This window comes from Anastrepha ludens, chromosome 4, assembly GCF_028408465.1.
Source record: "Anastrepha ludens isolate Willacy chromosome 4, idAnaLude1.1, whole genome shotgun sequence".
NCBI lineage: Eukaryota > Metazoa > Arthropoda > Insecta > Diptera > Tephritidae > Anastrepha > Anastrepha ludens.
In genome coordinates, this window is record NC_071500.1 from 73,351,315 (window position 1) to 73,373,552 (window position 22,238).

At 40.5% G+C, this 22,238-nt stretch overlaps 2 protein-coding genes across 4 annotated transcripts; one reads left to right on the plus strand and one right to left on the minus strand.

Moving 5' to 3' along the window:
* Positions 1-2,986: 2,986 nt before the first annotated feature.
* Positions 2,987-12,337, plus strand: LOC128859789 (intraflagellar transport protein 172 homolog). Of its 3 annotated transcripts, XM_054096873.1 has the most exons (13): positions 2,987-3,208; positions 3,642-3,696; positions 3,791-4,006; positions 4,082-4,427; positions 5,477-5,763; positions 5,828-6,045; positions 6,113-6,571; positions 6,633-6,794; positions 6,866-7,064; positions 7,125-7,830; positions 7,916-8,443; positions 8,508-10,543; positions 10,669-12,337. In XM_054096873.1, the coding sequence occupies exons 3-13, from the start codon at positions 3,968-3,970 to the stop codon at positions 10,915-10,917; spliced, it is 5,229 nt and encodes a 1,742-aa protein (XP_053952848.1). In that variant the 5' UTR covers positions 2,987-3,208; positions 3,642-3,696; positions 3,791-3,967; the 3' UTR covers positions 10,918-12,337. The 3 variants fall into 3 exon arrangements, with proteins under 3 accessions (XP_053952848.1, XP_053952847.1, XP_053952846.1); XM_054096872.1 differs by having other exon boundaries at positions 3,642-4,006; XM_054096871.1 differs by lacking the exon at positions 2,987-3,208 and having other exon boundaries at positions 3,508-3,696.
* A 12-nt stretch (positions 12,338-12,349) lies between these two features.
* Positions 12,350-18,926, minus strand: LOC128859790 (regulation of nuclear pre-mRNA domain-containing protein 1B). Its single transcript, XM_054096874.1, has 4 exons — positions 18,644-18,926; positions 17,936-18,582; positions 17,717-17,860; positions 12,350-12,713 (listed from the first exon to the last, which is right to left on the minus strand). Exons 1-4 carry the CDS (start codon positions 18,792-18,794, stop codon positions 12,564-12,566), a joined length of 1,092 nt encoding a protein of 363 aa, XP_053952849.1. The 5' UTR covers positions 18,795-18,926; the 3' UTR covers positions 12,350-12,563.
* Between the last annotated feature and the right edge of the window lie 3,312 nt (positions 18,927-22,238).

Genomic DNA, 22,238 nt, shown 5'->3' on the forward strand with positions numbered 1-22,238 from the left:
AAAATCACTCGACTTCTTCGACTCGAACAAATGCCAAGCACAAAGAAATATATCGATCTGGCTAAAACTTGGTGTTTATTCTTCCAAGAGATGCTACTAACTAAACATATCCTCGATATGGGCCAGTGGTGCCATTTTACTGACTTTTCATGGACTTTCCAAAAGGAGCTCGTATTATACGAGTATGCAATATATTCAATAAAATGTGCAGTCACCACCATTAGATATAGATATAATGGCTTCACATCTTCAAGTCATATTTTGTTATTTATTGTTATTTTCTGCGCAAGTTGTGGAGGTAATCGACTCCAAATCAGACGCCTTCGCTTTGATAACTTTGACCGTCCCTATTTGTTTTGCTGAACTATTACCCAATAATTTTCAATAACGTTGACATTAGACGACTTTGAGGGCCAATCCAACATTTCAATCCAATTTTACTGTTTCCACTAAACATACCTTCGGCTTGGGTGATTGGCCTCGTTGTCTTTTTGTAAAATTGAAGGTTGGTTAGTTCTTCTCAAATATCTTCGCTGCTGAAAGTAATAATACATTAACCCTTTTCCTCAAAAATGCTTCAACTGGTATATTTTTTGGACCTCGTTCGACAAAAGTCAGCAACGTTTTTAACTTCGGTATCACCTTGCGGTCGCACCCATTTATTTATGAACGTCTTCGACTTCTTCACACACTATGTTGCAGATGCACGTGACACTTTTAGAGTGTGTATATAGTAAGAACGCTGACTGCTTCAAATCGTTTTTCATGCGCGGAACTCATTTTGTAACAGCGTACGCTTTCTAAATTTCTCACAAAACTAACAAATTGCAACACCGCATATTGCGGAAAAGATACGCTTATTTAGCAGTACTCAATTTGTTTTATAAGGGATCTTTACGTTTGAATTTTGCCGGCAGCAGCGATTGATAAAATTGCACAGATAACAAACACAGCGCATATATATGAAGCATACAACGAAATCTCTGGAAACAAACAAAGATGGAGGGTTCGTCCAGTTAATAAGACACGAAAGGAAAAAGTATTTTTTCTCCAACAAGATTTCATCTATATATGCGCATACATCTGTCTGAAAGACGCAGATTCGAAACTCCGTGAAACACCAAGAAGAAGAAAAAATTTTTTTCTAATAGCGATCGCCCATCGCTAGGCAATGGCAAACCTCCGAGTATAATTCTGCCATTAAAAAGCGCCCCATAAAAAATATCTGCCGTTTGGAGGCGGCGTAAAACTGTAGATCCCTCCGTTTTTTTGAACAACATCAATACACACGCCACAAATACGAGGAGGAGCTCGGCCTAACACCCAAAAATGATGTAAGCGCCAATTACATACAATATATTTACAATATATATAGAATAAATTATGGACGCAAAACTTACCAAATACAATAAGATGCTCAAAAGAAATAAATAAATATTAATAAAACAAAGAGTTTCTAATAAAAGTTTATATGAAAAATGTAAAATATCACGCATAGACTTTTTCTTAATGAAATCGTCAGTAAGATTTGTTGATAAACTGACATTCATAGAAAATGAACTGATAAACAAATATCTGTCAAAGGCAAGAGAAATATCATTACCTCTAACAGAAAAATATTTATCACCAATATATTTAAAAATACTAAAAAATAATATATGTTACATAAAAATAGTAAAGCAATATATTATCATAGGCGATACTATACTTACAACTTCAACGATGAAAATTTAGTTTATAACATTGATCAATTTATAGCCAAATAAATTATAGAAGTTTAATATACGTTATCTCCTTTTTAAGCCCTTTTTGGGAGAATATAAATAAGTTTTAAAATATGCCAAAGACATTAAAATTAAAAATGATAACCTATTGTATAATCAAAAGAAAAATAAGTTTTAAACTCCTAGATAAACACAAATGTATGTTAGGATAATGCTAAATAATCTAATTCTATCATAACTTTGTAAGCTCCTATGTTAAAATGATTTTGGGCAATAAATGAAATGAAATGAACAAACCACAACGAGTGGCGTACATATTTTCATTGTTGCCAAATAGCAACATTTCTCTTCTTTGAAATTATATTATCTTGTTTCAAGTAAAATGTTTAAGCGTAGAAAAGGAAATAATAGATATTGATTATATGTTGTGAATTATTGAGCATTAATACATTTAAGTGTACATTGTTGTTTTATCCTCTTTTGATTATATAACGCCAGATTCACAAAAAGTTTTGTAAAATGTCACATTTTCTACTTCAGTGGCAGCACTTCCTTTGCGAGTTGTTGCAGGTAAAATTGGAAATATGTAGATTTAATTCGGCGACAACGACAACTTGCAGTTTTGTCCAACCATTCACTGAATCTTTAGAAACAAATAATTTCTCTTCCCTCTATTTATTTTGTTTATTTGTTTGTATTATGATGCCACCCGGTTGTTAACATCGCTAAGAATATAGTGACGGTTTTCGGAAAGCGCCACCTTCTGTATTCTATTCGCCTTGTCGTGTGTTCAAATACGAAGTCAACGTGCTTCGCATACATGTTGCCAGCAAAATCAACGTGTTTTCGTTAATTATTCGATTTTGTTTCATTTATTCTGGTTTGAACTGAAACGAAAACTTTTTGAAAAGTTATTTTTACTCCTCTACGAGATCTATTCGTTCTGTTTATGGAGCATCCTTCAAATATAGTAAATATACATAGCATACACAATAATTATCTTATTTTCATGTCAGATGTCCACCCCAAGCGGATTTCGCTGTTCATTTTTTACCGCTGTTCTTTTTTTCCAAGTCAATGGCTATGAACAATTCGAACACTAGTTAGGCGCACCACTCTGCGTACTCGAAAATTTTCCCAAATCTCACCTCAATTACTTCCCATTACAGAAATCCCCACTGTATAACAGATTTCCTGTGGCCGGATAAAAAGGATATGTATAAAAATATTGGGAAATTTGCTGGGAATTACCCCTGGCGGCCTCATGCGGCAAATTCGTGTTGAATTGAATAAAGTGTGCTTTTGAAATTAAAGTTGCTCACGAGTTGTGTCAATGGTTGTTCGCATTAAAAAGTTGCTTGCAGCACAGCAGGTTTAGGTGTAAACAAAATAAGTGTCCTAGAATAGAAATCGACCAAATATTTTTATACAAGCGCGTTCTTGAACACAAGAGTATTATGATTTTGTTCGCACGATGAATGTTTGTACGTATGTACATAATAGCATAAGGGGATAGTTATATATATATTTGTACTTAAATGCACATAACATGGTAATATTGAGACGTGTCGATTTAGTCATGTCTGTTCGTCCACGCCTCTTCAATGAAACTTATTACACAAAGTAAATTGGTATTGAAAATAATTCAATAATCATGTACACTTACCATAATAAAACTTGCCCATATCTACTTACATACATATATTGCTCCCCATCTCACTTTGTTCCAACATAAATATTATTAATATCATACAAAAATCATACCCACTTTTTACATGCTATAACTAAAGTATATAAATTTGTTTATTAAAAGATGAGAATAATAATTTTCTAATTTGAAAGCCACTGAATTTTATAGAAAAATACGTACATATGTATGTGTTGTAAGTACATGAGCTCAACGTAATCAACCCTTAGTTTCCTACCAGGAAGACGACGGTGATGCAAGACCAAGGGGAAGAAATGCCTACTGGTGAGGACTGAATTATTTTAACCTTTAAAGATACCTGAATGTGTATAATGACCACCTGTTGGACATTTTCATCCACAACTTTGTTTACGGATAGCCTGAAAGACACGCTAAAAGCTCCTTGGCAACGATGCGACCGATGTCATGCGAAATGCAGCCACAACAGAAGAAAAATTACAGTCAAACTCTGATACGGAAATAATTTTTTGTTTCGATAAATAGAAGTAACTTTATAATTATTAAAATTTAAAGTGTCTACACTTAAAAATTTCAAATGCAGTTAAAATATTTAAGAACTTTGTTAGACGGGCAGGTGAGTTAAATGTAGTCATATCATCAAAATACTATTTACACACCTACATAATTTTCGCCCTGGGTATGGCTGCAGGAACAACTCAATCGCATTGCTGGTCTAGCCTGGTCACCGAATCATCAAAAACTGGCCGTCGCCACCGCCGATCGGCATATTCTGCTATACGATGATGCTGGCGAACGTCGTGATAAATTCTCAACAAAACCGTCTAATCCAGCCAACGGAAAAAACTCTTACGTCATTCGCGGTCTTGCCTTCAGTCCGGATTCCACTAAATTGGCCGTGGGACAAAGTGATAATATCGTATATGTATACAAATTGGGGGAGTCATGGACTGAGAAAAAAGTTATATGCAACAAATTTCCACAAACAAATGCAGTTACAGCTTTAATTTGGTTGTCGACCGGTGTTATTATTGCAGGTTCGTTGGCGGTACATAAAACCTTATTTTTAACAAAAGTAGGATATAGCGGATAAAGTAGTGGTCCATCTAGCGTTTGGAATTCGAACTATATATATATTTCTGACCGTGACGGTTAAGGTAACACTCATAATGTGTTAGAAATTTAGTTTATGAAAGTGGATAGATAATTTGAACAAAGTTGGGAAATATTGAAAACATTTGAAAGCCTTGAAGAATTTAATAATTAGCTGAATTTATTGGTCGCCTAGAAGTAACAATTACAATCTAGACTATTTATTGTGGGGCGCTATTAAGAATAAATTTAACGTCAACCATTCAAAGACATTGAAGAGTTGAAATATTAAATCGAAGCGGATGTTAGTGAGATAAGCGCCGAAGCTTATGAAAATATATAATGTAAAGCCAACCGAGGATGTCATTTGAATGGAATCGTGTTCTTTGTTTAATGGCAAGGTTTACTCTTTCAAAGATGGACATCGGGCACATTACTAGCGCCCACTTTTGGTGCTTAGATACATTTATTTTCTATAGAAATATTATATATATTTTAAAGGATCTACTGTGATAACAATTTCACCTTCCTAATAATTAAATATCCATACTATTCACTGGCAGATTTACTTTAGATTTAGTCCAAGGTCATTCTATAACAAAAATTCTCTAAAGAACGAGAAGAAAGAACTTTTTTGGCAGCTGAATCGCGAATTGAGCCTGGTTCCAGGTTCATTATTTACCGTGAACGTGTACCACAAAGTACTTTTGGAAAAAGTATTTCTAATAACGGTCGCCACTCAACAGACAAAGACAGACCTCCGAGTGTGTTTCTATTATCGAAAAGGTCCTCGCAAAACCCACCTGCTGTTCGGAAGAGAAATAAAACTGTAGTTTCTCACTTAACAAGAGGCAAAACTTGGTAAAACACCTAATAAAGAACCCATTTATATATTTTACTAAACACAAACTCTCCAATCGAGAAGCGCCAAGTTGAGTTTCACGTTTATAATTACATAGAGATCCAACTTTTTCTTCCTTTCCCTCACTTCAAGGACTTGACGATGGCAAGGTGCGTGCGTTACATTGCAAGAGCAACAAATCTCAAAGTTTATACTCTGCAGAGAGCATTTGCATTGCCTTGGCTTCAAATACCAAAGGCACGGGCTTTCTTTCTGGCCACAATGATGGCACAATTATACGGTACTTCGTTAATGATGATGCAAACGAATCTTCGGGTCGTCTAGTACAGCATCCCGTACCGCCTTTTGCTTTAGCTTGGCCGCAAGGCGGTTTTTGCGCAGGCGGCTGTGATCAGAAAGTAGTTTTCTACGATACCTTGGTAAGTTGAATCTGCTTCATAAACCACTTTTAATGTAAAATAAAATCTTGCTCTAATCTCACAGGGGCGTTCAGTACGCACATTCGATTATTCACGAAATGATCGAGAGATCACTGTTGCTGCCGCTAGCCCAAACGGTCAAGCTGTGGCATTTGGCAGCTACGACAAAGTACGCATTTTCACATGGAGTCCACGTTTGTCCGATTGGAATGAAAGTGCAACCAAAGATATTACTCACTTCTACACAGTCACATGCGTACAATGGCGTCGCGATGGCGCACGGTGAGTCGCTGCGAAATGAGCACTTTCTGACAGTTTTATTTATAGTTTTTTTAATTCCTTTGCAAAGCTTGGCAATCGCTTCTGTAACGGGTGCAGTTATTCTTTTTGAGTCAGTATTGAAACGCACTATATGGCAAGACAAATTTGAACTGATTTTTGTGGCACCCAGCCAATTGTTGGTGAAATCATTACAAGAGCCGGCAGAGCAGATGACAATCGAATCGCAGCTCGGACTTGAGATTGACGATGTACGCATTATGGGTAAAGATAATTATCTGGTTGCGCGCACAGAGGATTCTATGATTTTATGTGACCTGACACGCAACCTGGTAAGCGAAGTGCCTTGGACTACATCGGGACGCCATGAACGGTTCTATTTTGAAAATCCGAATGTGTGCTTGATTTTCAATGTGGGTGAACTTAGTCTAGTGGAGTATGGCGATAGCACGATCTTAGGTTCGGTACGAACGGAGTTCGTGAATCCTCATGTTATATCAGTGCGTCTCAATGAACGTGGAAATACGAAGTAAGCAAGAATTATGTTTAATTGAAGATATTTTTTCTTAAAAATGTTTTTATATTTAAAGAAACAATAAAAAACTCGCATTCTTGCTCGACGCCAAAACCATTTGCATTGTGGACCTAATAAGCCAGCTCATTATTGGTCAAGTTAATCACGAAACCAAGATCGACTGGATCGAATTAAGTGAAACTGCCCATAAATTATTGTTTCGTGATAAGAAACTCAGGTATTTAGAGTATTTATCTTCGTAGCAATACTGTCTGATTGTGCTCTCCTATTGATCCCACCCACCCACAGATTGGTGTTAATCGACATATTCACTGTTAAGAAGCAAACTCTTCTCTCCAACATTTCGTTCGTGCAATGGGTGCCACAAAGCGACGTAGTCGTAGCACAAAACAGTAACAACTTAGCTGTATGGTATAATATTGATCTACCCGAGCACGTAACGCTAATGGCCATTCGGGGTGATGTAATGGAAGTGACACGTGACTCAGTTAGTTTCACGAGTATCCTACTTAAATTATATGTTATAAAATTTGTTTCCTACAACTAGGGTCGTACTGTGGTACGTTCTCAAGAAGGACCAACTGAGCACACATATCAGCTGGACGAAGGCCTAGTTGAGTTCGGCACTGCAGTGAATGACAGTGACTTTGGGCGCGCAATATTCTTTCTAGAGACGCTTGGGGATAAGCCCGCCGCAAAGGCTATGTGGCACAATCTGGCAGCAATTTCTATTGAGGATGGGAATCTCCGCGTGGCGCAACGTTGCTATGCAGCCTTGGGCATTGTTTCCAAAGCATATTATTTGAATGAAATGATTAAAGAAGCAGACAAATTTGAAGAGTCCACAGGCACACCCGGTATTATGTGCCCAGAGGTACGTGCTAAACTTGCGTTGCTAAGCTCTGATCTACGCACAGCAGAACGTATTTACCTGGAACAAGGTGACATCTATGCAGCGCTGGAAATGTACAAGAAACTTCGCATGTGGGACGAAGCGGTTAATTTAGCAGAGAGACGTGGCTACGGTGGTCTACAACAACTAAAGGAACAGCAAATGGAGTTTCTTTTATCAACTGGGCAAGAAGAAAAAGCCGGCCAAGTGCTGGAAGAGCAGGGAGAAGCTGAAAAGGCTTTAAATCTATATTTAAAGGCCAATAAACCAGCACGAGCGGCAAGACTGGCCATGAAAACACCTCATCTAATGGACGATCAGCAACTCATGTTGAAAATTACTGAAGGGTTAATAAATTGTGGTAAGTTTTAAAGAAAGAGCTGACTTATTATACATGAGTAAGTGTAGTTACTTACATAAATTTCTCGCCCCATCGAAAACTTAAGAACTGTATGAGATGGCAGGTGATATTACTTTCAAACTATCCCGTCCAGAGGTAGCGCTAGGTTTGTACCGCAAGGGTGGCGCTTATGCGCGTGCCCTCGACTTGGCGCGTGAAGTTGCACCAGACGAGGTCACAAGTTTGGAAGAAGAATGGGGTGACTGGTTGGTTGCGCGCAAGCAGTTAGATGCATCGATAAATCATTACATAGAATCAGGCGCCACACAGAAGGCACTAGAAGCTGCAGTTGGCGCCAAACAATGGCGCAAAGCAGTGCAAATAGCAAAGGTGCTCGATGAACCAGCAGAAATTCAACGCTATGCCCTAGACCTGTCCAAACATTTGGCCTTTGCTGGAGATGTTGATGGTGCCGAAGACTTGCTCGTGCGCGCCAACATGTTCAAAGAAGCTATCGAGTTGCTCAATCGGCATGGCAAGTGGGAAAGGGCTTACACGATTGGGGAGAAATATCTACAAGCTGAAGAAATGCGAGATTTGTTTGTCAATTTGGCTGAGAGCTTGGAAGAGCAAGGTAAGATAATCAAATGCAATAGCAGTTTCTAAATCGCAAATTAATTTCCTATCTGGGCCTACAGGAAAGTATCGCGATGCGGAAAAAGTGTTATTGGCTGTATCCGAGCCAGATCTGGCGATCGCAATGTACAAACGACGCGAACTATATGATTCTATGATACGTCTGGTCGAACGATTTCACAAGGAACTGCTTGATACAACTCATTTACACTTGGCAAGGCAACTAGAAGCTAAAGGAAAGTTCAAAATCGCTGAAGTCCACTTCATAGCCTCGGGCGACTGGAAGTCGGCCGTGCATATGTACTGCTCATCTGGTCGTTGGGAAGATGGTTATCGTGTGGCTAAACAGAAAGGCACAGAAGGTGCAAGCAACCAGGTAGCTTACATGTGGGCGAAGTCGATGCCGATCGAGAGTGCTGTACGCTTGCTAACCAAGCTTGGTTTGCTAGACACTGCTGTAGGCTTTGCATGCGATTCTGGGCAATTTGATTTCGCCATGGATCTTTGTCGATTGTCCGGTAAATCCACCGATGAGGTTCACATGAAAATCGCTATGTCTTTGGAAGATGAAGGCAAGTTCGAGGAAGCTGAGGCTGAGTTCCTCAAAGCCAGTAAGCCAAAAGAGGCCATACTAATGTACACGCATGCAGGTGATTGGAAAGCGGCTCTAAACGTAGCCGAGTTACATATGCCAGAGGCAGTGAGTGATATATTGATTGGACAAGCGTCTGCTGCATTAGACACACGTAACTATCCCGATTATGAGGCATTACTGATTCGTGCACAACGTCCCGATTTGATAATTGAACATTACAAGAACGAGGGTATGTTCGATGAGGCACTGCGCATAGCCGAGGAGCACTACCCTTCAGCAATGAACGATTTACGCCGTTTGCAAGCACAGGAGCAACGCCGTAATATCGAACGCTTTGATGATTCGCGCGCTTATTTACAGAAAGCAGCTGAATTCGCCAAGCGTGAGGAGTTTCGCAAAGCCGCCGAATGTCTCATGCAAATCGACTCAGCAAATACAGACGATGTGACCGCTGTGGAACGCGCTCTGGTAAGAGCGGCCGAAATATGTAATCAATTTTTGGAGGGCAAAGATGCAATCGAAGTAGCAACGCAGCTTGGGCCCCGCCTATTGCAAATCAAACAAATCGGTCCAGCCGCCCAGCTGTATTTAGCCGCTGATATGCCCAAAGAGGCTGTAGAGGTATTCATACGCGCCGAGCAATGGTCAAAGGCGCGGCGTTTAGCTAAGGAACTAGACCCCGAGCTAATGACCTACGTGGAGCAGCAGCAAAAGTCGCGGCTCAAGACCGAAGGCAACGTAGAGCAATTGGCTGATATAGACATAATGAGCGCTTTGGATATGCTAGCCGAACAAGGTCAATGGCTTCGTTGTATCGATAAGGCCAAACAAATCAATCTAGCGGTTTTACAGAAATACGTCGCTCTTTATGCCGCCCATCTTATACGCAAAGGTGACTGTCTGACTGCGTTGAACCTCTATCTTACCTATGGGGCACCACCAATGGAGGCCAATTTCAACATTTACACTCGAATAGCAATGGATTGTTTTGCTTTGCGCGAGGAGCAGGCCAAGGAAGATCAGTGGAGAAACTTGCGCGATTTCCTATACAAACTACTGAAGTCACTGCAATCCTCTGAGCACGCACAATCACAAATTATCAACAATATTGACAAATTTTTGATAATTAGTCATTATTACGCTGTGCGTTCCGCTTGTAGGCCTGTACAGTCCTTACACCCGATTGCTGCTCGTATTTCCATTGCTCTGCTGCGCTACACGGATATAATACCGGTGGATAAAGGTTTCTATGAAGCTGGAAACGATTTGCGCAATGCTGGTCGTGAGGCAGAAGCTTTTGTTATGCTCAACCATTACCTGGACGTGTGCGAAGCCATTGAGGAAGGTTCTGGACACCTTGTAGATCATTCTGATTTGGCAGCTACAGATTTTCCAAGTTCAGTACCATTGCCGGAAGACTTGCATCTAAAGAACGATCCCAATCTACATGAAGAAATACGCGAATGGGTGCTAGCGATAAGCATGGATCAGCAGGTGGATCAGGTATATTTCTGATTTGTATGTATGCATAAAAAATAATAAAAGAAGGATCAATATGATTTGTATACATATTTGCATATTGTTAGTATTTCCTTCTTAATTAAATATTTGATATTCCAAAAATTAAGGTGCTACCTACCGATGACCGTGGACTATACGAGTCAGCTTTAGGACTAGACGAACAACCTTGTATACTGAGCGCTTACCCTGTACGTAGCCGACAGCCCGTCACTTTTCAGTCGTCGATTCGCCAAGCTAATCGTGACGTTTGGAGCAAATTTACTGTAGCACTCAAGATGTCGCCTGGCAGCAAAGTGGCAGACATAATCGCATTCGTTGAAAAGTGGAATGGTCAGGCCAATTCTTCTATGCATTAAACAGGAATTAATATCACATTTTTACGTAAGCTTAATACGCCAATCGTGTTTTCTCACTGCACAATTTGCAATATTCTTGACATACCCTACATACTTAGGGGCTTTATTTATTTATTTTAAGCTCAAATATAAGGCTAAAAAAATATAAAGTGAATCAAATTTCTTTCGGAACGTTTCCCCACAATTTTTAAGGTTATGGGGGCCAAAAATATGATCTCACTTGGCTAGGGACCAAAGCATAAAAGAAATTCCAGCAACTAACAAACGAACCGCCCACCCAAATTAGTCGCTACAATGGTACTTCATGGTTCCCAATTCTTCTGTGCACTTACCATAAGAGTAACAATCAGAAACAGGACAGATTAAAAAGTTAACGTTACCAAGATTAAATAAAATAGCCAGGGCTAATACAGTCTAAAATGTGTATACTTCCACCAAAGCGGATATCAGACAGATTTCTTAATTAAAGTAGAGGGGATTTTACATGCACATCGAACATTCCCACTTTTTCGGAAATACTATTTTATTCATTGAATTCTCTGAATCAGCTTTCCGTAGCGCAAATTGCCATCACAATTTTCCAAAACTTTATTAGCATTTTTTGGCTCTATATCATGCTCTCCATCATCATCCTTATGCCACGATAACGCGAGTTTCACGAGGCATTTGAAGCTCTCCGTCTGCGATGAGTAGTAGTTGGACTCCGGATTCGGCAGGGGGGCGGAGCTTCGGAAGTTTATCAGACTCAGCTCAATGTCTGTCTATGTAATGTCTGCTCCAGTACATGTGTCCGGTCCGGAATCTCGTCAGTGTAGTTTAAGAGATACCACCTGACTCACCTGGGAGCATAGTAACCTCGTTATGAAGTTGCCCTGATGGCAGTATTCTGACTACCTTGGAGTGGTCTGCATAATTCAGAACCAGTCGGCTAATTGCTCAAATGTCGTCGGCAACATTTATATTTTCTTGCCTCAGGTGGCATCGGATAGCGACTTGAGGGTCTTGTTGAGACTTTCTATGTAGTGGCAATTTCGGTTGTATCTGCCGAGAAGGGAACAAATTATTAATGTGGCCCTAAATAATTTGGGGTTGTTTACATCCGGTTTTGGTTTCTCGTCGACTGTAACCTTTTGCTGCAATTCGTCTAGGTGATAAAGCGAGAAAGACTGGAGGGATAGTCGTTCACTTTCGAACACTTTGGATTCGTATTCAAATTTATATACACATTAACATAGCATTTTTAGCTTTTATTCTAGGCGTTGTAGCTTTCAGCACTTTAATAACTTCATGCTAAAACTTCGACTGAAGTTAAATTTTGCCTCCAATGAAACAAAGATTTCAAAGATAAATACCTTACTTCAAGTACATAACCAAATGTTAAATCGAAAACTTTGAAATAAAAAAACGAATACTCATTTATATGTTATATGTATGTATGCAGTATGTATCTACATATATAAGCCAGATTAAAGGAATATTTATTAAAGAATTATAATTTCATGTAATTGAATTTGTAATTCTTTTGTAAATTCTACAATAATTTTAGTTTTTGGTGTCTATGTACATAATTAAAGGATTTTTGTGTAGTTCTCAGTTGAATAATTAGAATAAAATAGCATTCAGTACAACCAATTAATTTATAATAATTAATGTATATTAAAAAGATCGCCAGCAGAAGGTAGTGGTGCTAGACCACCAGTCACATCCGGTAGCTGGGTTAAGTCTGGCAAATTCGACAGATGATCACGTATTTCCTTCTGTACCGCAACCATTCGATTAAGCTTTTGTTTGTATTCCTATAGAAATAAAGAAACAATTATTTAATGCTTATGCTAATTTTATGCATGGGTGAAATACGTACATATGAGGCAAGGCCCTCAACTTATGTAATTATATCTACTAATAGTTTTGTTTCTGCCTTCGAAATTTGTATATAAATCATCAAATAAGTATATTTTCGTATGCAGAAAAAGCCATCGAAATAACGAAGGATAAAACGAAAGTACCACAGAACGTCGTACTATATATAAATCTATATATTAATACAGAGAGCAAAATTTTGTCGTACCTTTTTGTAGTATTTATAGTCAGAGAAAAAAGTTGAAACATATGCCAATGGATAGCATACGTGGAGACGGTTTGCACAATGTATTAAAAAAGATACATAAGTGAATAGGTGCAGGTAAAATTAATCGCACTATTTTACCTGTATTATGATATATCATGTCATAATATGTATCATGATATAAAAGTTGGTGAAACAACTGGAAACTTATATATCGTGAATCAATACTATTATAAATTTGATTCAGAAATTATGATGGCCATGGATTAATTAATGATTGTTTTTTATTATGGTTTTTAAAAAAAAAAATTCCATAATACATGAAATTAAATGTTTTCAATTCATGAATAAAAAAATTATGATATTTAAAATACACAATATAAGATCGCTTAATACAGGTGAAATGGTAAAATTTTTTCTATGACTATAAATACTAAAAAAGGTAAGACTAAATTTTGCTCTCCGTATTTATATAACGTCGAATAACGTCAAAATTTCGACGTATGGGCGATCCTAGTATATACATATAATTGGCATTTACCCCCTTTTTTGGATGTTGGGCCGAGGCATGCGTCTTGATGTTGTACATTTTTAAACCGACTCCGAACGGCACATATATATTTCTTATGAGGAGCATTTGCTTGGCAGAAATACACTCGGAGGTTTGCTATTGCCTGCTGAGGGGCGACCGCTATTAGAAAACACTTTTTCTTCATTTTGGTGTTTCACGGAGATTCGAACCTACGCACTTCGAATGGTTGTCACTCACCAAGCCATTCGGCTACGGCGTACTATACCCAAGATTTTTTACCTGCGGGTCAACATTTGAACATGAAAGATAATGGTTACTGGAAGGAGCATTTCCTCTAAACAATTTGCAACGACCTCACAAAGGACTTGCTGGGCGGCACCACTGGGGGAAAAAAGAAGTAGATCCTTTGCCACTCCCCATTTTGCGGAACGCACAGCAGGACCAACGCAGACAACATCACGCAACCCTCACACCCCGAATTACGACGACCCTCCCGCGAAGCTTCAAGCTTTTGCAACTGAACTGCAACGGACTAACGAGTAAGATTGACGAGATAGTCGACTTCATGAGTCGGTTCGGAATTAAGATAGCTGCGGTCCAAGAGACAAAACTGCACGCTAGCTCCCCCCTGATTACCAGGGACGGCTATAACGTGCACCGAAAGGACCGCGAGCGAGACAACGGTGGTGGCCTAGCGTTCATAGTACACCATTCAGTGCAGTATCGTCTTATTGATGAAGGCATCGACCGCAGGGACAGCACCTTAGAACGTCAAGGTATAGCTGTCCGGTCAGGCGATGCCGAGCTCGAAATTTACAATATTTATATACCCCCTGTCACCTGCTGCCCGGCAGGATATCTCCCCGATATTGGTGCGCTCATCAGGGGAGAAAACCGATTGGTAGTAGGTGACTTTAACGCGCATCACGATCTTTGGCATTCAAGCCTGCCAAATGATCGTAGGGGACAGCTATTGGCAGAGCAGATAGACGATTCGACGTTCAGCACTGTAAACGACGACGCCCCCACTAGGGTAGTGGGCAATTGTAGCAGCTCGCCTGACATAACAATTGCTAGCGCTGGACTGATAAATAGCATAACCTGGCGACCTATGCTATCGCTTGCATCAGACCACTTGCCCATTATCATCTCGATCGAGAGACCCGCCGATTTTGTTTCCGCGGATCACCGGTCATATATCAACTTTAACAAAGCTGATTGGACCAGATTCGCGGAATTTACTGAGAACATCTTCGCAGCCCTACCCACTCCCACCGATGTGCGCGCAGGCGAACGCGCACTCCGCAAGGCGATTACAGCCGCCGCGGCTCGCTTCATACCTGCTGGACGGATCCGGGAATTACGTCCCAATTTCCCAGCCGAAGCAGCCGTTATGGCAAACGAGCGTGACCGTCTACGCCAGGCCGATCCCGGGGATCCTCGTATAAAGGATCTCAATTTGGAGATCCGGCAACTGGTCACCCAACATAAGCGGACCAAATGGGTAGAGCATCTGAAGTCCTGTAACTTCACCTCTGGTGTGAGCAAGCTCTGGTCCACCGTAAGGTCCCTGTCGAACCCGACGAAGCACAACGACAAGGTGGATATCACCTTCAACGGTCGTACTTCGTCGGACCCGAAGAGATGCGCGAGCTACTTTAGCCGGCAATTTATATTGCATCCTCCGGTCGACAGATCCAAACGTTGTGCCACCAGACGGCTGCACAAACTGCCCTACAACAGTGCACCGCTTACTTTCACCAGCGACGAGGTTCAGGGGGCCATCAAACACATGAAACCATCAAAAGCCATTGGCCCCGACGGACTAAACATGCTGATGCTGAAAAAGCTGGGTCCATTGGGAGTAGAATATCTCACAAAGGTCTTCAACCTGTCTATGGCCACTCTCATCATTCCTGATAAGTGGAAATTAGGGAGAGTGGTCCCACTGCTGAAGCCTGGGAAACCCGCCAACCAAGGGGAGTCTTATCGTCCGATAACTCTCCTTTCCCCAGTAGTGAAGACACTTGAGGCCCTTCTACTCCCACTCCTCACTCAACACCTGACTCCAGCCCCCAGCATGGTTTCCGTAGAGTGCACAGTACCACCACGGCACTCACCGTCATAAACACCCAGGTAAACCGCGGCCTTAACCAAAACCGCCCCTGCGAGAGGACTGTCCTAGTAGCGTTGGACCTACAAAAGGCTTTCGACACAGTCAGCCACGCCACGCTACTAGATGACATTTTACAGTCGACACTCCCGCCAGGGCTGAAGAGGTGGACCGCCAACTACCTGAGTGGTCGTCACTCGTCGGTAGTATTTCGAGACCAAACCTCAAAACAGAGAAAAATAAAGCAAGGAGTACCGCAGGGTGGTGTCCTTTCACCCTTGCTTTTTAATTTCTATATTTCGAAACTCCCCCAGCCACCAGAGGGAGTCTCACTGGTCTCATATGCCGACGACTGCACGATAATGGCGTCGGGCAATGACATTGATGGCCTATGCTCAAAAGTAAACGACTACCTCGCCAGCCTTTCTCGCTTCTTCACTGCGAGAAACTTAAAACTTTCTCCCACTAAATCCACGGCGACCCTATTTACCACCTGGACAAAGGAGGTCAAGCTGCCACTTCAGGTACACGTCGACGATACCCCAATTCCGACGATAAACAACCCCAGAATTTTGGGAGTCACCTTTGACAGCTTTCTCTCCTTTTCGGCGCACACAACCGCTATTGCAACGAGAGTACAGAATCGCAACAAGGTCCTCAAGTCGCTTGCCGGCAGCACTTGGGGCAAAGACAAAGAAATGTTGCTGTCGACTTTCAAAGCAATAGGCCGACCGGTTCTGAACTATGCCGCGCCTGTCTGGTCGCCTGGAACCAGTGATACGCAGTGGACGAAGCTTCAGACCTGCCAGAATACTGCCATCAGGACCGCGACAGGATGTCTCCTGATGTCCCCTATCCACCATTTACATGACGAGGCGCACATGCTCCCGGTTAAGGAGCATAACAAAATGCTCGGCAAGCAGTTTCTGCTTGGGTGTCACCGTAGGCCTCACCCATGCAGACACCTGCTCGAGCCTGAGCCACCTCCCAGGCACATCAGAAGACACTTCCTCAACTACGTGGACGAGATCCAGGACAAAACGGACAGACCTCTCCAGGATCGGACAGTATACAGGCAGGCTATTAACGACATTCATCGGGAGACACTTACCACCTTCCTAAGCTCCCGACCCCCGAATGCCGTTATCGGAGTCCAACCACCACCTATCGCAGACGAAGAGCTCCAGCTTCCTCGAGAGTCCCGCGTAATCTTGGCACAACTACGTTCTGGATATTGTAGCAGGTTAAACTCCTACCTATCCAGAATCGACCCCGACATACTAAACATATGTCCTGCATGTGAAGGTACCCCGCACAACACTAACCACCTCTTCACATGCCCCATCAAACCCACTCATCTAACACCTCTCTCCCTCTGGACCCAACCCGTCGAAACTGCCAGTTTCCTGGGCCTACCGTTAGATGAGCTAGACGAAGACGACCGGTAATTTACACTACACTGACAGGGCGAAGATACTGCTACAACAACAACAACAGAAGTAGATCCTACAAAATTATCCCCCGTTATGCTACGCCACTGCTAAGTGAATTCAGTCATACGCACTAAAGGAACTTTCAGATATAGCTGAACGTCTGTTCTCCAGGCACAATCAGTAGAGTCTTAAGTAGATTTACTTACTTTTTAATATAAACTTATTTATATTTCCAAAACTAAATTAAATTTTTTAATTTGCTTAAATTATAACCGTCTGTGTTTGATCAGCTTTGTTTTTCCTGCCGGCAAAAAATTTCCATCAGAAACTTTCAGCTTACCCCTCAAATTACCTTACCTCTCTGAAGTTTAGAGGACGTCAAAGCTGATAGTTTTAAATAGTTATCAAAAACTATCCGCTTCGCAAACATAATTATAGCGCGCGAAAACACTACTTAGTTTTATAGAAACGTACACAAGCATAACTAATTTTTAATAGCCACTGTAGGATTTGGAAAATATAGCGAAGACTAGAAGATTATGTTGATAATGGAAATAGTTTGATGGAATTTCTAATCAACCTACCAATACCAAAATATTATCATATTTTGTTTACGCATTTTAATATATGACCACCATTTTTAAGTTTTTACTCACTTCTAAACGTTTTTCAGCTTGAGCTAAAAGTTCTTTCTGTTCCGCTTGAAAGTCTCTTAACATAGAAGCCAATTTTGTGCGTTCTTCCATTTCAGCCGCTAGCCGTGTATTATACTCATTCAGTAGAAGAACAGCTTCGTTAACCTGTGAGACGAGATGCAATTTATTCGGATAAATGAGCTACAGTACAATGATTAGCAACTATACTAAAATGCTTGCCTGTTTAGCCAACGATTTTGCTGCATCTTTGTCCTCCAACTTACTGAGACAACCTATTTCAGATATTTCTGGTGGCAAGTTTGCAATACGTTCACGAACAACAGCATCACTTGAAGCAGAATTCTCAATATTTGCTAATGCCTTGATCAATTCTTCGGGCTCTGGGGGCTCGCCCAATGGTAGGTATGGACTTAAATGAGTAGCATCGCCGTTTTGACTAATATTAGGCTTTTCTTCTACTGCCACTTGTGGACGCGACCGTTTCACTTTCGTCTTGCTTTCTTCATGTTTACGTTTTTCACGCTTTTCAGACTTTTCTTTGCTGGTGCCCCCATGACTACCGTTTGTGTTGTTCTCACCTGCTGCGGCGCTACTGGTTGCTGCTGCACTATCTTTATGTTCTTTATTCAAACGCCCACGATATTCTTTAATTTGTTTAGAATCGTAAACACCTCGTTCCTCCCAAATATTCAAAATACGCCCGAGACTTCCAAACAATTTGTCCGATGAACAGGTTTCACCGATGTGCGTAAATACTTTGGGCAAAATATGTGAGAATTCCTTACCATATTCGGGACCCTTCTTCTTGCTATTTTGTATGACATCGTTAGCCAAATACATAAACGTTAGCTTTTTGCCTTCTGAAACTATTTCCAACAATTTACATTAAAATGACAATTCGAATACTCTCAGCGTATTAAATCTTACCAGTTTGCAGCTCTTTCAACCAAGTCTTCACAATTGGGGCATGGTGTTTGCGATGATGTATTAACCACAGAGATAGAGTCTGAATACTTTGCTGGCTAGAATTTAGTTCTTCCAGTTTCTTAAGTAAAGCCGACTCGGAAAATGCCGACATTTTAACCGAGATTCCTCCCGTTAATCAAAAATATTTACCAAATTTTTCCTACTAATGGATGAAATGTACGTGTGCAATGAAAAATAATGTTTTAAGGAAATCGACATTTGACAGCTGTTAGCTGTCAGTTTGCGTATTTACGAATTGCATGGGCAGCCTAATTGATTGTCAAAACTTAACAGCTCCGCATAGGGCACTGCCAGATGTAATTTTATTATTTTCAATACAACCTGCAGAGAATGTTAATGTATAACACATTAAAAGTACGTTCACATATGCATTAATTACCAATAAATCCACAAAATTAGTCTACCCGTTCGCATATGGTAGATTACCTACAAAATTTACAATCAGCTGTCAATACTGGTGTGAAAGGTTTTCCTTCAAAGAAATTATTTTGGTTGAATATTTCGGTATTTTTGTTTGTTTTAATTATTACTAACGATATGAAGAAAATACAATGAGAAGGAATAGCGCAATTGACTGCTAATAATAATAACTTGGAGGAAGTCCGTAAACGACGTTTACTGAGGATTCAAAAAATAATGGCAGCAATACGCATACATTTTATAATTAGTAATAAGAGGACACACGGTTTTTTTTGTTATATGAATGCATAGTAAATAATACCTAACAAGCATTTTATTAGAATTATGTCTAAAAAGATGTTTTCTTTGTCGGCATCCATTTTATTTAGTTTTTACCTTGACTTTTTTCTTTACACTCGTAAAAATAATGCTCTATTACACAGAAAACACAGGGTTGTATGTGAAAAATATGATTATTATCCTGGATTATTTTACAATCTCAGATTTTGGGAGAGAAATTTTGTATGGGAAATCTCGCTTTTAAATTACGGATTGGGAATTAAGCACGAAAAAGTAGATAACATTCTTATATGTGAACGTATTATAAACGTAAATTCTCTCCCAAAGATGAGAAAAAGCAAAAAAGTTAACGAACACAAAATTTGCCAACCCTTACAAAAACCGGTAGAAGACATATCTCAGATGGTATGTTTAAAAATGTTTGTGCTGGCCAAACTTTAAGGACGAAAGGTAAACAGAGGAGATTTGACAGAGTTTCGCATATTTATAAAGGCTGACGCTTCTGCAATTACGTGCCGAAATTTCAATCCAATCAGAGCAAAGCTGAGTAAAAGTTTTAGACCAATCACAGCATCTTTACCGAGGAGATTTTACAGTTTTTTTGTTTTCAACTGATTTTCATGATGCATATTTAGAAAGGATGACGCTTCTACAATTACGTGTCGAAACTTCAAGCCAATCAGAGCAAAGCTCTTTCATTGTTGGTCTCTTTGCCGGTGGTGGGGCTTAAATGAAGCTTCAATTCTATTCATAAATTTAACCCACCATGAACTAGGAGGGAAGATGTATTTGGAATCGTACCGAGGACTGAATGGTGCAGGGAATTAAAACATGTGCATCGCGAACAGAGCTTCCCTCTCGAATACCTGGCCGCCTTCGAGAGAAACTGTGGCCTTACCGCGGTAAGGGGCTCTGCCGCGAAATAACCCATTATTTCCCATTTGTACTGTAAGAACCAGATGATGTCAACTATTAAAGAAAATAACAAAAAATTCGTGCCGCGCTGCGACACAATACCCTCCTTCGAGGGATAACCTACTGGCTTCCAGGCAAGATGCGGCTGAGTCAATAAACAAGCAACAACAACAAACAATTCTACCAACAACATTACAAAAGGCGGTAGACGGCACTCAGAGAGAGAGCCAGACTGCAAAAAAACCCAAGTCAGAGGGTGTTCTTATGAAGTCTCGATGTACGAAGGTGGTGTTCATTCTAAGAAAAATTGTTAAGAATGAACTCGCTGGAGCGACTGACGAGACTGACGTGGCTGACAAAATAAAATACCAATAGATGGTCAAGGAGTATGGAGACTTCATATCCAAAAAACTTTAAACGGACAACAACAAAAAAAGGCGATGTGACGAAACGAAATAGGTCACAGCACGTGATCGATCAGGCACCGAAGAGACCTAAGGGGTCCAACAGCATCGAGGAAACAACAAAACAACGACCACTCAGCGAGGTGGTTAAAGATAACCTCCTTTATGCACTGACGAGAACACTAACAGCTGATACCAGCAACCCACTCGAAGGCGTAAAGCTTTAGCTCATTCCGTCTAGAGACATACCTTGCTCTCGTCGCGCTCGCATTTGGTTACCGGTGATGGACTTAAACGGTACAGATGTGCTGAAGTGCCACAACACTGCGGTGCCGATGGACGACTGGGCAATCGTGAAGGCAGAAAAATCGCAAAAAAGCAGCATGTCATTCGTTTTACAGAAGGTTTGGTCTAAGAAAGGCCAAACTGAAAATATTCAAAGCAGACAACAATGAAAGTGAAGACGACGCAGATGAGGTCGAAAATAACATACAACTAGAAAAGCTCTATCTAGCTGAATACGAAAACCAACCCGAAGCCTAAAACCATACAGGTTAATCTGAATCTAGAAGAACAAACAGGCACATATTCCATAGAGTAACCCAGTCTAAACTTCAACACGTAAATAAATCAAGGAAAGACTTAGATGAGAAAGTAAGAGCTTTCGAAGCTTCGTTAACGAAAGGGCTTGAAGCTTCATGTCCTGCCACATATGCCAACTTATCCCACCTGGTGGAATGAAGATTTAAGTCAACTCAGACAAATGACAAGAGAAATTTTCAACATCTGCTACAAACACAACTACTTCAAACCCCACAAAGATTGCCTAAGGAATACAAGAAAGCAATCAAAGAAGCTCAGACAGAAGCTTGGGGAGATGTTTGTAGTTCCATCGAATCAACCAAAGATACGGCCAAACTAGGTAAGCTTTTATCCAAAGGACACTCCTCTCCTTCTTTCTTGAGGACAGATAACGGGGAATGGACAAAGTCCTCGGCCGATTCGTTAGAATATCTTACAAATACACATTTCCCAGGTAACACAGAATATATTGAGAACAATAGTAACAGTGTTCAAACGTCTAACCTGTCATACAATACAATCGACCACATTGTATCCCAAGATAGAATTCTATGGGCGATGAAAAACTTTGAACCATATAAAGAAACCGATCCAGACGGGATATTCCCTGCCATCCTGTGGACCACTCGAGAAACGATGATTCCGTGGCTGGAAGTCTTTTTTCAAAAAAAGCCTTATGCTAGGGCATATTCCAAAAGGCTGGAGGAGGGTTAAGGTGATTTTTATCCCCAAAGCTGGTAGACGCGGTCATGATGTAGCCAAAGATTTCAGACCCATAAGTTTATCCTCCTTTATTCTCAAAACTCTCGAGACATTGTTGAATGTATATCTCAGAGAGAAGATTACAAATACAACAATTTCCTCATCCCAACATGCCTACCTCAAAGGAAAATCTACAGAGACAGCTCTTCATGAGGTTGTAAGTACGATTAAGA

Coding starts and splice junctions, on each gene's coding strand:
- LOC128859789 (XM_054096872.1), top strand. CDS start 3,968: ATGCAGTTAAAATATTTAAGAACTTTGTTAGACGGGCAG. Junction 4,428..5,476: donor GACCGGTGTTATTATTGCAG/GTTCGTTGGCGG, acceptor CCTCACTTCAAG/GACTTGACGATGGCAAGGTG. Junction 10,544..10,668: donor TGGATCAGCAGGTGGATCAG/GTATATTTCTGA, acceptor CCAAAAATTAAG/GTGCTACCTACCGATGACCG.
- LOC128859790 (XM_054096874.1), bottom strand. CDS start 18,794: ATGTCGGCATTTTCCGAGTCGGCTTTACTTAAGAAACTGGAAGAACTA. Junction 17,861..17,935: donor CAAAATCGTTGGCTAAACAG/GCAAGCATTTTA, acceptor CTCGTCTCACAG/GTTAACGAAGCTGTTCTTCT. Junction 12,714..17,716: donor AAGCTGAAAAACGTTTAGAA/GTGAGTAAAAAC, acceptor TTATTTCTATAG/GAATACAAACAAAAGCTTAA.